This window comes from Rhinatrema bivittatum, chromosome 2 (genome assembly GCF_901001135.1).
Source record: "Rhinatrema bivittatum chromosome 2, aRhiBiv1.1, whole genome shotgun sequence".
NCBI classification, from domain to species: domain Eukaryota; kingdom Metazoa; phylum Chordata; class Amphibia; order Gymnophiona; family Rhinatrematidae; genus Rhinatrema; species Rhinatrema bivittatum.
This window is the reverse complement of record NC_042616.1, coordinates 176453531-176468869: the sequence shown is the minus strand read 5'-3', so window position 1 is coordinate 176468869 and position 15339 is coordinate 176453531. Positions and strand designations below refer to the sequence as shown.

The 15339-nt window shown below is 42.6% G+C and overlaps 1 protein-coding gene across 1 annotated transcript in view; it reads right to left on the bottom strand.

Annotated features, from left to right (window-relative positions):
* ASB4 (ankyrin repeat and SOCS box containing 4) overlaps positions 1-14923 on the bottom strand; it is a 47670-nt gene extending 32747 nt beyond the window's left edge. Inside the window, exon 1 of the mRNA XM_029588924.1 lies at positions 14625-14923. Within this exon, the coding sequence (XP_029444784.1) occupies positions 14625-14808 (184 nt within the window). The 5' untranslated portion in view covers positions 14809-14923. The remainder of the gene's footprint in view (positions 1-14624) is intronic.
* Positions 14924-15339: the final 416 nt, after the last annotated feature.

Genomic DNA, 15339 nt, shown 5'->3' with positions numbered 1-15339 from the left:
GGAATTTACTGAAATTCTTGCAACAGGAAAGTACAGGAACAGTTCATTTCTGTAGTAATGGAACAGCATCAGGCAAAGTCTGTGGGCTATACCAGGCTGGATCAGGAATGTTCGCAGTAGTTCTTCCTGACTAAATGTTAGTAATTGAGTATCTGTGAGGTCTTCCAACTCTTTCTACAATAATGGCTGTGTGTTTGCAGATGCTCCTTCCCACTATCCAGTGTTAATGTTTCTTGTCAAGAGTGGTGCAGCCTAAGAGATGATCCTCAGAAAATTTGTAAGTCATACCCCTCTCATATTGCCACAAATCCATTCCTCTCTCTTCAGCTCAGTAATGCATATTACAGGCAAAGGCACATAAGGACATTTGTACCCTCAGATTTTGTACACTAGGAGTCTTACCATCCTCTTCTCCCTATACCAGTTGGTGAGTTTTATTTTTTGTCCAGAGAATCCAGGCTCAACCCAGAGACCCCTCACAAGGTCATTTGAGATAAGATGGCAATTAGGTCCAAAGCAGGATACTCCTCTAGCACACCATAATGATTTCTGAGCATCTCAGAGTTGCCTTCTCCATTGTCCACTTCCACTGCTAGGAGTGAATAATTTGCCAGGATCCAGACTGGCAATAAACCATCCTGGTGAAATGCCATGGTGGAGCTCTCTTCCACTAAGGTTCTCAGAGTATGATAAACACAATCTTGTGTATCCCCCAGGCTGGTTGTACCTGGATAGTGGTATCAGAGACCATATCTCAAATACAGTTCAGATGGTAAATCTCCCATAATGTCAAAATGTCTCAAACTACAGGGTTCCTTCCATCAGTAGGGGGAAGATTACTTTCAAGGTCCTATGCATTGCAACACTTAAGCCCCAATCTGAATTCTTCTATACAGCAGTGATGATAACAGCACTAATGAGTTAATCAATCTCTATGTAGTAAGAAAAACCCATGGAATCTTTGGTGGTTTCCAGCAATACTTTTACTGATACGTTGTGAAATGATAAAAATATTATAGCAGTTAGTTCAATATTCAATGTTACAAGTATTCTGAATACATTTGTGACTTCTCAAAACCTTATTTCAAGTTTAAGATGTTAAAGCCAATTGATTCAGTCTTTAACCTGATGTTTCTCCCATCCCATTGGCATAAGGCAAAGTTAATGCTTCCCACTCAATGTTGGTGAAGTATTAAAGGTGAAATCCATTTTTACAAAGTCATTTATCTTCTACCTCCTCCATGATGTTTTCTTCTCTGAACTCTTTAGTGTCCTCCCAGTACCTGAATGGCACCAGTTATTCTTCTCTTCTCACTTCTAACATCAGAATGATACTCCTGTTATTCCTCTTCTCCAAAGTAGAAGATGTTCATGGGCCCTAGTGGGGTCCATCTCAACTTCTTTCTCCCTTCTTTCCTTCTTCTCCTCTGGATGGCTGTAAATCATCCCTCCTCTGGATACTGATGATTCTCAGGTGCCTTTTCAATGAAGGAACTTCTCCCTTTTGTTATTATTTATTTATTTATTTATTTATTTATTTATTTGTAGGGTTTTATATACCGTTATTCGGTAGAGCCATCATAATGGTTTACAAATCTGCAATTCTCATCCAACATATGCAATTATCTTACAATCAAATGGAGTTAACATAGTAGTTGGGAACAGTAGGGTTTTGTGAACAATCAACATATTTTCTTAGTCATTGAATAACAGAATATTAGAACAGGAAAAGCAGAAAGTGACTGAGTCTCTAGTTACTGGGTAGTCAAAACTTAACAAAAGCAGCATCAAAATACAAAAGGGATAGGGAGGGTGGAAAGAAACTCCCATATCCAAACTAAGAGGCTCCAAGGAGGCAGTAAAACTTAAACAACTGAAAAAATCAGGGGACAGCCATGGTATGCTGCCTCTGAAAGGAAAAACAGAAAATCCACATGCCAAAATGGTGGTCTGGCTTTATACTGTATACCAGAGGAACTTACCAAATACTTTCTCCCAAAAGATGGATCTACCTACTCACATTTTCACTATGTTTACTCCCCACACAAATGGTTTATTCTGCCTAACTCCTATTAGGGATCTGATAGGATCTCTACACTTGCATGATCCTCGTCACTGGGACCCCATTCTCAAAATCCTTCCTCAGACAACTGCTGGTACCAGTAGTACCCTGGACCTGCCTGGACCTGCCTATTCCATCCATGAGGGTTGGCTGTCAGTTGAATGGAATGTCTAGTAGATTCCAGAGCTTCCTTATGAAGGTATCATATGTTGCGGCTCCGGTCGCGCACCTCGCGACCGGACCCTTACCTCCTCTTCCCCGCGGGACGCCACCAGAGCCGCCGGAACTGCTGGGCCCGTTCGGGCCTACATCGCGGCGTCACCACGAGGGAGACGCCGGACACTGCTGACCCCGTCCCCTGGACTCGCGCACGCGTGGAGGGTTCCTCTTTTAAAGGGCTTCTGGCGTGAAACTCTGGCCGGCCCCTGAGATGATGTCAGACGCTGAGGGGAATTTAACCCTGGCGTCCAACCCTGGGACTTTGCCTTGCAACGTGGTCGACTCCTGTGAGTAACTAGTTGCCGTTCGTCTGCCTGCCTGACCCTGCTCGTCTGTTCCTGTTCGTCTTCCTGCCTGGTCCTGCTCGTCTGTTCCTGTTCGTCTGCCTGCCTGACCAAGCCCGCCTGTTACTGCCTCCCTGCCTGTCTACCTGCCTGTTTCAGCCGCCTGCCCTGAACCTGGTCTGTTTGCTCGTCTACGCCTCTAGCCGCCTGCCCTGAACCTGTTCTGTTTGCTTATCTATGCCTCTAGCCGCCTGCCCTGAACCTGGTCTGTTTGCTTGTCTACACCTTCAGCCACCTTCCCAGAATCTGGTCTGTCTACCTGTCTACGTCATCTGCCGCCCTCCTAAGTCCCAGCGGCCCGGGTCCCTACAGGCTTCTCCTGGGGGGACCGCGGGCTTCCAGGGCGAAGCCTTCTAAGTCCCAGCGGCCCGGGTCCCTACAGGCTCCTCCTGGGGGGACCGCGGGCTTCCAGGGCGAAGCCTCCATAGGATCTCCTGGAGAGGCTACAGACTTCCAGGGCTAGAGCTACCCTCCTGCAGCGGCGGTATCGCCTGCCGACCTACACCATCTAGCGGGGATCTACGTCAGTACCTTTCCGCTGGTCGGACCAAGGATCCACCTCCTGACTCCCAACATCATATGACTTGTCCCTGGCTTTGTCCTCTAAATGGTGTTCCCCACAGATTAAGGGGACCCACTAGCAGGTTTAAGGGACAGTTTTCATCTCTCCAAGCCTCTCAATGGTAATCCATTGGTTTGTTAAAATAGCTCACTAGGCCCCCATGGGGCCAGTAACACCTCCCACTGTTTCTAATTATTCCTCAATTTGGGGCCTTCTATCCACTACCAGTGCCTCCTTAACCTGTGGCCCAGAAAAACTTTCTAAGGAATGTGGGCCTGTTTCCCTAGTACTTACCTCATTTAATTGCCACTATTGCATTGATTCTGACCTGTGACTTTGCTGCTCCTTCTGAACAGTGTGGGAATTTCTTTTACTTCATCTCAAGGCAATGTACCAGCTGAAGTACCTGGTGCAGTGTCAGATGTATCTGGAAACTCGGCACACAACTTAGATAGTATCACAAAAGCAGAAAGCAGCTGCAGCACTACACAGGTCTCTGGCTCATACAGGGACTCTAAACAATAGGTATGCTGTATTCCCACTGGCCTTAGATCATGGCGCTTGGACCATCCAATAGTCATTCCAGCCTCAATTGAGAACCATATTTGATCACATGACCAGTAAGTCATCCTGTTACAAATGGGGCAAACTAACTCCTTTTGTCTGGCTCATGCCCCTTATGCATAGTTAGGCAGGCCAGCAACAGTGCAAACTATCCTGGAGCAAGGCCTTCCTGAGCTCCCAGCCATGCAGCTGCTGGACTAGCCTTGCTGCCTCTCCACACCCTAGCAGTATGCTTTGCTTCTCCTCACCTACACAAGCTTTTTCCAAAGTGCGGTTTATTTGAACAGATGTAAGCTTAGTGCTGTTGAACTTCCAGATTGGCTGCATCAGCTAGACTGCTAGTGATGTCAAATGTCGAGAGTGTGAAATCTTTCTCAATATATTTATTTATTTTAAATATATATATATACCACAAATCCTAAATTCTAAATGGTTAACAGAAAAACATTCACAATATCCATTATACATAAAATAAAACAAACCACACAGACCAACAAAATACTCTGCTTCATACGTAGAATAGTTATCTACTCATATCACACTAGACCTTCACAATATTGTAACTTAAACAGAAAATGATCTTACATCATGAGGCTTCTCATCCACAAATGCCATTTTGATGGAAACTAATTTTCTTTTTATTATTAGATCATGTACTACTCGGAAAGTCCTGAGAAAACAGAAAAGTCTTTAACATTTTCCTGAATTTCCAAAGGGAAGATTCTTCCTTTAAACTATGGGGTAAGGCATTCCATAATTCAGAGCCCTAGACATAAAAGAGCCTTTCACTGGTTTCATCCAAATGGATAAGAAGAAATTGCCATGCTGGGTCAGACCAAGGGTCCATCAAGCCCAGTATCCTGTTTCCAACAGAGGCCAATCCAGCCCACAAGAACCTGACAAGTACCCAAACACCAAGTAGATCCCATGCTACCAATGCCAGTAATAGCAGAGGTCATTTCCTATATCAAATTGATTAGTAGCAGTTAATGGACTTATCCTCCAAGAACTTATCCAAATCTTTTTTTAAACCAGCTACACTAAATGCACTAACCACATCCTCTGGCAACAAATTCCAGAGCTTACTTGTGCACTGAGTGAAAAAGAATATTCTCCGATTAGTCTTAAATGTACTACTTGCTAAATTCATGGAATGCCCCCTGGTCCTTCTATTATCCGAAAGTGTAAATAAGTGATTCACATCTACTCGTTCAAGACCTCTCATGATTTTAAAGAGCTCTATCATATCCCCCCTCAGCCGTCTCGTCAACAAGCTGAATAGCCCTAACCTCTTCAGCCTTTTCTCATAGGGGAGCTGTTCCATCCCCTTTATCATTTTGGTTGCCCTTCTCTGTACCTTCTCCATTGCAACTATATCTTTTTTGAGATGCGGCGACCAGAATTGTACACAGTATTCAAGGTGTGGTCTCACCATGGAGCGATACAGAGGCATTATGACATTTTACGTTTTATTAACCATTCCCTTCCTAATAATTCCTAACATTTTGTTTGCTTTTTGACTAATGCAGCACGCTGAGATGACGATTTCAAAGTATTATCCACTATGATACCTAGATCTTTTTCCTGGGTGGTAGCTCCTAATATGGAACCTAACATTGTGTAACTACAGCAAGGGTTATTTTTCCCTATATGCAACACCTTGCACTTGTTCACATTAAATTTCATCTTCCATTTGGATGCCCAATATTCCAGTCTCGCAAGGTCCTCCTGTAATGTATTACAATCCACTTGTGATTTAACTACTCTGAATAATTTTGTATCATCCACAAATCTGATAACCTCACTTGTCGTATTCCTTTCCAGATAATTTATAAATATATTGAAAAGCACTGGTCCAAATACAGATCCCTGAGGCACTCCACTGTTAACCCTTTTCCACTGAGAAAATTGACCATTTAATCCTGCTCTCTGTTTCCTGTCTTTTAACCAGTTTGTAATCCACGAAAGGACATCGCCTCCTATCCCATGACTTTTTAGTTTTCGTAGAAGCCTCTCATGAGAGACTTTGTCAAACGCCTTCTGAAAATCCAAATACACTACATGTACCAGTTCACCTTTATCTACATGTTTATTAACCCCTTCAAAAAAATGAAGCAGATTTGTTAGGCAAGACTTCCCTTAGGTAAATCCATGTTGACTGTGTTCCATTAAACCATGTCTTTCTATATGCTCTATGATTTTGACCTTTAGAATAGTTTCCACTATTTTTCCCGGCACTGAAGTCAGGCTCACTGGTCTATAGTTTCCCAAATCACCCCTGGAGCCCTTTTTAAATATTGGGGTTACATTTGCCACCCTCCAGTCTTCAGGTACATTGAATAATTTTAATGATAGGTTACAAATTTTAACTAATAGATCCAAAATTTCATTTTTGAGTTCCTTCAGCACTCTAGGATACATACCATCTGGTCCAGGTAATTTGCTACTCTTTAATTTGTCTGTCTGGCCTACTACATCTTCCAGGTTCACAGTGATTTAGTTCAGTTCGTCTGACTCATCACCCTTGAAAACATCTCCGGAACTGGTAATTCCCCAACATCTTCATTACTAAACACAGAATCAAAGAATTCATTTACTCTTTCTGCAATGGCCTTAACTTCCCTAAGAGCCCCTTTAACCCCTCAGTCATCTAACAGTCCAACTGACTCCCTCACAGATTTCTTGCTTTGGATATATTTTAAAACGTTTTTATTGAGTTTTTGCCTCTACAGCCAACTTCATTTCAAATTCTCTCTTTGCCTGTCTTATCAATGTTTTACACGTAACTTGACAATGCTTATGTTTTATCCTATTTTGTTCAGATGGATCCTTCTTCCAATTTTTGAAGGATGTTTTTTTGGCTAAAATAGCCTCTTTCACCTCACCTGGATTGGTCAGCAGTGTACTATAAAAGAGGGCTTTGCACGAGAAGTGGTGTGGGTTTTGGTTTGGCATTCTGAGTTGAGTTGCAGTTTGGACTGCTCCCCATTTGTCGGACCCCAAAGCCTAGTACAGGGGAGTATTTTGTTGGGTTGGGGTATTTTTTTTGTAAAGATTGGGGGGAAAAAAGGAAGAGTGGTGAAGAGATTCCCCATATTGGGCCTTCAACTTGGAACTTAGGGAAGAGACTTTGCCCTGGTCAGTGCTGCTTACCTCCCCCCACCCCCAGTCTGGAAGGGATTGTCCTCGAGGAATAAAAGAGGAGTTTGGAGAAGAGCTGTTGTTTTTGATTGTGAGTTTTGTTTTTGAGAGCCTGCTCCTGGCTCCTGGCCTGCTTGTCATCCCTGTCTTAGGAGGTCAGGATAAAATGCTGCAATTTCTTCTGCCCAGATAAGGGGGACGGCAGTGACCTGACAAAGAAGAGAGAAGTACTTTTATAGAGAGTTTTCTGTCAGTTGTTTTAGGGAGGAATTCTTTTGCCACCAGTTCCTGCCCACTGAGAAGGGGGAGAGATTTTGAACACTTTTGGGGGTTTTCTTCTACCAGACGTCCAGCTTAGACCATCAGAGAGAGAGAGAGACAAGGAGATCCTAGTCCCCACTAGAGACCCATATTCACTCATGTCTTTCCCTAGTGCCTGCCATCTGAAGGACACTAACTCAGCTAACAGAACTGAAAAGAGGACCTTTGCACTGTTTATTTACATGTGAAGATAAACTGGAGAATTTTTGTTGTGAATTGGACTTTAAGTAATTTTGGTTGCAGCAATTTTTTGTTGAATACCCAACCAGTGTGTCGAGCGTCCGTCTTCAGAGTCAGAGGTGCCCTAAAGCAAGGAAATTGGAATAGTGAGTTCACCCGTGAGGACAACCAAAGAGAGATTGAGAGACAGTGAACCTAGGTCCCCAGAGATTGTTATGATTAGAGCTTGGGTTGAGAATTACAAATAAGATTAGTGATAGGAAGTCAGAATAAGCTCATATGGACATTTTTATTTTTGGCCTACCATATAAGCCTCTTATAATGCAAGAAAATGGGCATTTAATCCACAAGAAATACTAGGCCTAGAGATTTTTCCAGCATTTGGACCTTTTAGAATATTTCATAGCATTTAAAAGTCAGAGCTGTAACAGTCACTTGCAGAGCAAGTGGATCCTGTACAGCAAGACAAATAGAAGCCTTTTGGAACTCGGCAAGTATCGATGAGAATGAGGACATGATTGGAGATGAACCTGAAAGTTGCAGAATAAGAGGTATATTGTATGTATATATATTGTGTATATATATGTATTTTAAGAGAAGAAACAACCAATGAGGAGAGGCCTCATATTCAGAAGATTCTTCCATCCCCTGATCATATGTGATAAACCATTTTGGTCTCTTTTGACCTAAATAACCTGTAACAAATTGCGTGCCCTGACATTTTAGGGGTGTGGATTTATGCTGAGATCCAGCCAATGAGATGAAAGACATGCAATCTTGCTCCTTGATTTGCATAAGACAGAACCATAAAACAGTGAGGCTGGAGCCTGGAAATTTGGCAAACACTCAGCCCCAACCTATCTGGGCAAACACTCAGCCCCAGTCTATTCAGGAAATTGTCAGGCCAATGTATCCAGGCAACGCAAGGCACCAGCCCTAATGCAAACAACTTGGGCAGATGACCAGGCCTTGGGCATATGGCCAGAAAGTTAGATCCAGCCAGAAGTAGATATAAGCAGCCCAGCCACAGTTGTGACCAGAAGGAGACAGACCAAATCATGCTGAGGTGGGCCTAAGACCAGAAGGAGACAGACCAAGGCGATATGGACTCCTGGCTATGTTACAAGAACACTTCAGGGAGTGGTAAGAAAAGGGAGGATACTGGGTAGGTAAAAACACTGGGCCAGATTTTCAAAGGGTTATGTACGTAAATCCTCAGGATGTATGCGTGTAACCGCTCCTGCATGCGCCGAGCCTATTTTGCATAGGCCCGGAGATGCGTGCAAGCCCCAGGACGTGCGAATGTCCCGGAGCTTTGTGAAAGGGGTGGGGCGGGACCGAGGCCTCCGGCACAGCGGCTATGCCAGGGGATTGCGTGTTGGCACTTGGCCGGCGTGCGCAACCTACACCTGCCCGGAGGCAGGTGCAACTTATTAAACAAAAGTTGGGGGGGTTAGATAGGGCTGGGGGGCGGGTTAGGTAGGGGAAGGGAGGGGGAAGGTGGGGGGGGGGGGGGCAGAAGGAAAGTTCCCTCCGAGGCCGTTCCGATTTCGAAGCGGCCTCGGAGGGAACGGGGAAAGCCATCGCGGCTCCCCGAGGGCTCGTCGCACGCAAGGTACACTAGTATGCATCCCCTTGCACGCGCTGACCCCGGATTTTAATAACATGCATGCGGCTGCGCACACATGTTATAAAATCGGGCGTACATTTGTGCACGCCAGGTAGCGCGCACAAATGTATCCCACATGTAGGTTTTAAAATCCAGCCCACTATTTGCATATCATATAGTATGGGGAATTGTAACTTGAACAACTGAACTTTGAAAATCTAAAATTACTTCTACATATTATCAATAAATTGCATTATATACATAATCTCAGAATACTAGAATCTGTGCCAGAGAATGTAAAGGTTCCAGAGAGTGAATGTGTACTACACGGTCCGTAGGTATTCATTACCTATCATTCCATTATCCAATTGGCCTTAAATCACACGGTACATGATTTATATAATAAGAATTCAAACATTCCATCATTAAAAACTTCCTTAACAAAGTTTTATCCTTGTTCCTGCTGGAATGAACTCTGGTTCCCTGAACTGGTGACAAAGGAATTCCAATGGACTGTGTTTTGGTGTGAGAAGGAGAGTTGGGAGTAAAAGTGGTCTTGGGGAAAACCACATGCCCCTACATTCTGACAGGTCCCCAAAGAGGGGTTTACATTTGTATAAATCTTCTGAGAAATTTTGTTGCAAGATTCTGTGTTACTTCACAAAATGTCTATTAAAGAGGGTTTTGAATTGCTGTTACAGAGGTTATACCAGAATTTAAATATATATTTTTTGTATGGTGAGTTGAAAGTGGAAATGTCCTAATTCTACTCCAGAATTCTAAACTCCAGAATGGATCATTATATTTTGCTGTGGACTGTGAGATGCACGAGAATTTGTCCGCCCTTCAACCCTGTCTCGAGAAACTGCATGCAGCACATCAGTCCCATATTTCTTCCTTCTGAAGTATGCAAAGATTCAAACTTGTGTACAAAATAACATTTAATAACTTTAATTTCAAAAACTGCTTGTAAAAAATAAATTAAGAATGTTTTATCTTTCTTTTGTGACAATTCTAACATTAAAATAATAATTAGGATTTTTTTTAGTTCAGCTGCAGTGTGTAGTGGGCAGTGTGTCGTGCACTGGTAAGGTGCATCATAATGGAAAAAAGGTTGAGAGTCACTGCTATTAGAGGATGGATCAGAACAATAAATGAAAGTATCTTCCTCTCTTGGAACCTCCCATTGCTGGAAATTTCCCCATGTTTATTTATTTATTTATTTATTTATTTAAGGCTTTTATATACCGATGTTCCTGTACTAGTACATATCACGTCGGTTTACATAGAACCAAAGTTGGAAATTACATCAAACAAGAGGGTACAGATAACAGGGCTAACTTCGTATGAACTTATAGATAAAGCAGCGAACGACTTAAAATAAAATAAAATTATTATAAATATAAGTATAAATATACAAAATATAAATAAACATAAACATTCAACAAACTTGAATTTGCAACAGACTTGAAAAGCATGAATGCATTATAACATACAGCTTGCGGGGAAATAATGAGATTAAATTATAAGATTAAATGGTTATGGCATCGGACATCTCGCATCATCGTGAATCTGACCCTATGTTGATCTATAGTGAGGCCTAGATGGCCTTATACTTTTATGGGTGCTTCAAAAATTTCAGGCTCCACAGCCTTAAGAAAATTAAACCCCTCCTACACTTCAACGACTTCCGAACCATCCTACAAGCTACCATCCTGACAAAAATTACCTATTGCAACTCAATCCTCCTAGGCCTCCCCGCCTCCCACATCAAACCCCTGCAAATACTTCAAAACGCTACAGCCAGAATACTAACCAACACACATAAAAACGAACACATCACACCAATCCTTAAGGAGTTACACTGGCTCCCAGTTGCATCCCGCATCCTCTACAAAAACTTATCCATTATACATAAATCCATCCACAACAGTAACATTAAGTGGACCAACAACAAAATTTGCCTACATGCCTCTAAGCGCCTTACCAGATCAGTATACAAAGGCACTCTTCACATCCCCCCACATAAGACCTATTGGTTAATATCCACTAAAGTGCATGCATTCTCTATAGCAGGTCCCACTCACTGGAACGCTATGCCACCAGACCTTCGACTTAAAACAAGCACTCAACAATTCAAAAAAAAGCTTAAAACTTGGCTTTTCAAACAAGCCTTCCCGGAATAACAAGATTACCCCATCGCCCCTGCCCATGCTCTCCTTCACCTTTCACCCTTTCCCCCTCCCTCCTTGCCAGTAACCTTAGCTGCCCTCCATACTTGTATAGTCTACCCGCAAAGATATATCTACTTATGTATTAACTGCAATTTTTGAACCCCCCTAAAAATGTTTTCTTCTCCACCCCCTTCTCCTCCAAGTTCTGCCCTCTCCCTTCCTACCCCACGTGTATACTATAACCTCAACTCCATGTTTTGCTTATTTTTACTATCTACTTGATCTTTCCGAAGCTTGTTATATAACTCTGTATATTCTCCAAGTTCTGCCTATCTCCCTGTTTAATGTATTTCCCTGCTGTTACAAGTTGCATGTAAACTGATATGATGTTTCGACGAATACCGGTATATAAAAACCTTAAATAAATAAATAAATAAAAATTTAAAAGTCATAAGTGTATACCTAGGTAACAACTACAATGCCACAACTATGTCTTCAATGAACGTGCAAGCCTTTCAGATATAATCTATCACAGAACTGTACAACCCAGGTTTTGAGGGCTGCAAATAGGCCTGGTTTCCAGGAAATTGATGGGGGATATTCATCTGATACTGTATATCTGCTCAGTTTTTTTTCTTAAGACCTACTTAATTGGCATAGCTTTGGTACCTTTCATTAAAACCCCTCTTGACACAATGACAGTCATCATCAGATCAGTCCTAATAAGGATTGCATGGAAGAGACTTCTTTATTGCCTGTGGTCTTCCTATCCAGGGTGCTCAGTAGTAATTTTCTGAATAAAAAAGTTACCAGTTTCTGTCCAGTGGCAGCCTGCACCTTCCACTGTTTTCCAATCAGGAAAAGAAAGCAAGTTTCAAAAAGTTCTGGGTTGGTGATATGGCATGACCTGACAGAAAATTACCACTGAGGGTGCAAATGGAAAGGAATGGTTAATAAAACAGAAAATGTCATAATGCCTCTATACTGACAGAACTTCCTTCAAATAAGTTGTAAATAAATCAGCAGGTGCCATCAGGGGAACTTGAGGAAAATTAAGAATCCTCAAGTTCAAGGACCTAAGAGAGTTTTCAATATTTTCAATTCTATGCGAAGTAGAAGAAAGGTCTTTGATACTGTTAACCTGCACTTCTTGAACTTTCACCAGAGATGACTCTCCTTCAAATACCTTCCTTTCTAAAGAATTTAATCGAAGCTCTTAAGATTGAAATTGATTATGCAAGTCAGGTCATAGACACTAAAGCTGTAACTGACTTGTTAATAGACATCATTACTCTCCACAAACTTTCCAAAGTTTTAACAGGAAGTTTCGTCAAAGAAGCAAAATCACCTGAGCCCATAAGTGGGCATAACGATGAAACAGCAGGGACTTTGGGACTTTCTTCAGAAGATCCACCAGTCAGAGAAGATTGCAAAGCCGTTCTTTCTGCATTCAACAGCGCTTCCTGAGACTCCTGCATCACTCCCCCCGACCTCCATAGCCAAACCTGCTCCAGATGAGCAGGAGGATGAGAGCAAGAGAACCCAGCTAGACCACCCAATTATCTCATACCCTCTGAGGAGGAGTCATGGAAAATGGTGGCACTGTCAGGATTCGGTGTGCAGCAGCAGTCAGGGCTGAGGGAAATCTCTGCCTCCGACGGGCTCACATCCCCAATTCCAGACAAGCGGGTTTCAGCCACCGGTGCAATAGTAAGTGCAAGCTCCGGAACTGTGGTCTGACAAAGGGTAACCAATAATTCTTCAGGCTTACCCTTTTTAATATTTCCTTTGCGTTTACCCATCAAAAAAACAGTTTTCAGGAAATATATTTCAGTAGAAACGGATCGCTACTGCTTAGGGGCAGCCATCTTGGTTTCTAAGCCTGTTTATGTTTCTAGCCACTGCTATTGCAGGTGTGTGTGCATAGTGGTGCATAATGGTTGTTTTATGCTGGAAAACATGAAGTGCTCAATATGGACTTATAAGGGCTATGAACAAGAGGTTATATGTGGGGCAATGGATGGGTAGAAGTGAGGGCTATTATGTGCAGAGAAGTGTGGCAGCAGAAGCATGAGACAATACTGGACTTGAGAGCAACTGTGTGAGTAAAGTGGATGGAGAATGGAGGGCAAAATAATGAAGGAAGAAAAAAAGGCAGGGGTAGATGCTGGGACTCTAGAGAGGTTCGTTATGGGTCTATGTAGTGTTTGTAGTAGATCAAGGAAAAAAGATATGTGGGGGAAAAGAATGCTGGTTCTACAGTGTAGGATCAAAGTTGGGAGAAATGTGCAGTGTGTATAAAAAGGGAGGAAAAGATAAGACCACAAACCCATCTGTGGTACAGCATTTGCATGCATGCATACATAGACACTAGGAGATTTATGCTAATATTTTATAAACTTTGTGGTGGGAGCTGAACAGTTTATAAAATACCTCATAGTTTTGTTCTGAAAGTACTTCCAATGCAAAAAACGCATACTTTATCTCCCTATTTTATAAACATACATCCATATATTCTAGGTGTATAATATATATAACGTATGCATAATAACTCAAGTAATACATGGAGGCAGGTATTTTAGAAAGTATGCACATATAGGGCTGGATTTTAAAAGGGTTACGCTCACCGGGCCTATTTTAAAAAGGTCCAGCGACGCGCATAAAGCCCGGGACGAGTATAAGTCCCGGGGCTTGCAAACAGAGGTGAAGAGGGGGCAGGTGGGGTGGTCCAGGGGCGGGGCAGGGCGGGGTCAGGCTCCCAGCACAGAGGCCATATTTGCCGCTGTGCCGGGGATTGCGCACCGGCAGTTGGCCGGCGTGCGCAACTTACTTCAGCCTCCAGGATTTCGGACTGGCATGGGAGGGAAAGGGGGAAGGCAGCGCGGCTCAGAGCGGGCTCGGCGCGCGCATGGTGCACAACTGTGTACCCCCTTGTGTGTGCCGACCCTGGATTTTATAACATGCGTGCGCCTGCGCGCGCATGTTATAAAATCACGCGTACATGTGTATATGGCCCACGCGCAAGCTTTTAAAATCTACCCCATACTATTTTGAAAATAATTACTTGCATACAAACTTGCTCCAGTCAATTAGCGGGTATAGAAGTATAGAAATAAGTTCAGTAATGAATATGCATATATCTCTTACAAAATAGCAACTACCACGCGTACTTCTGAACCGCAACCAGAACGTCCCTAGTCCACCCCTTTTTTCTGCCAGTAAAATGTACATACAAAATGAAAAATGTACCCATGCTCTCGACGTTTTATAAAATAGCATATCCATGAGTGCATGCTACTTACATGCATATATCTGCTATTTTTACATGCAAACTCCCTTTGGAAATTTACTCCATAGGGAGAAGGAAAGCTGAGCAAATAATTAAAGTTTTAAAACACACACTAAAGAGTCAAATGTACTTGTCAGGCTTTACAGGAAACGTAGCTACCTTGCTTGTAAGATGCCAAGACCAGGTTCTCATCCTCCACCTCAAACACCGTGTCCACGTCCAATTTTTTCTGAACCAGAATCTCTTGTAGTTTTTCAAAGTCATTTGCTTTCAGTGCTTGAAGGCAGGTTTCTTTCATTAACGTTTCAGCAGTAGCCCGTCTGCAAGGCCTGGCCTCCTCCATACTGAATCTTTCTCTCCTCCTTCCACATTGGTGTTTTTTTTTCGTGTTCTAATTGTGTGTGTTGGTGCTGTAATGTGGAGCTCCACAGAGCTGGCAGCATGGTGAGGCCACAGAGATTCCCAGACTCCCATAAACTGCAAGGTAATTGTATCACCAAGTCATGCTGGTCTGTTCTATTTATACACAACCATCCAAACTTTGACATGCTTGTCTTGTCTGGGGTTGTCTTTAGTTCTGATGAACTGCAGCTATAGCTTATGTTTTATGATCCTTTTTATGACACATAAATATGTTCTTGCAAGTTTTAATATAGTTATGTTTTACAATATTGTATCGTTGCTTGCATATACAAAGCTTAATTACCCTTGACAGTAAAGGCGATTTTGCCCATTTTTGCCTGCTCTACCATCCATAAATAATTAAAGCAATTAGAGACACTGCACACATAAGCTTTTGACATAATAGTGCTATAATTAGCCAAAGCACACGCTAGGACCATCACTGATAGTCTTTCGCCAGCCATTTTATGAT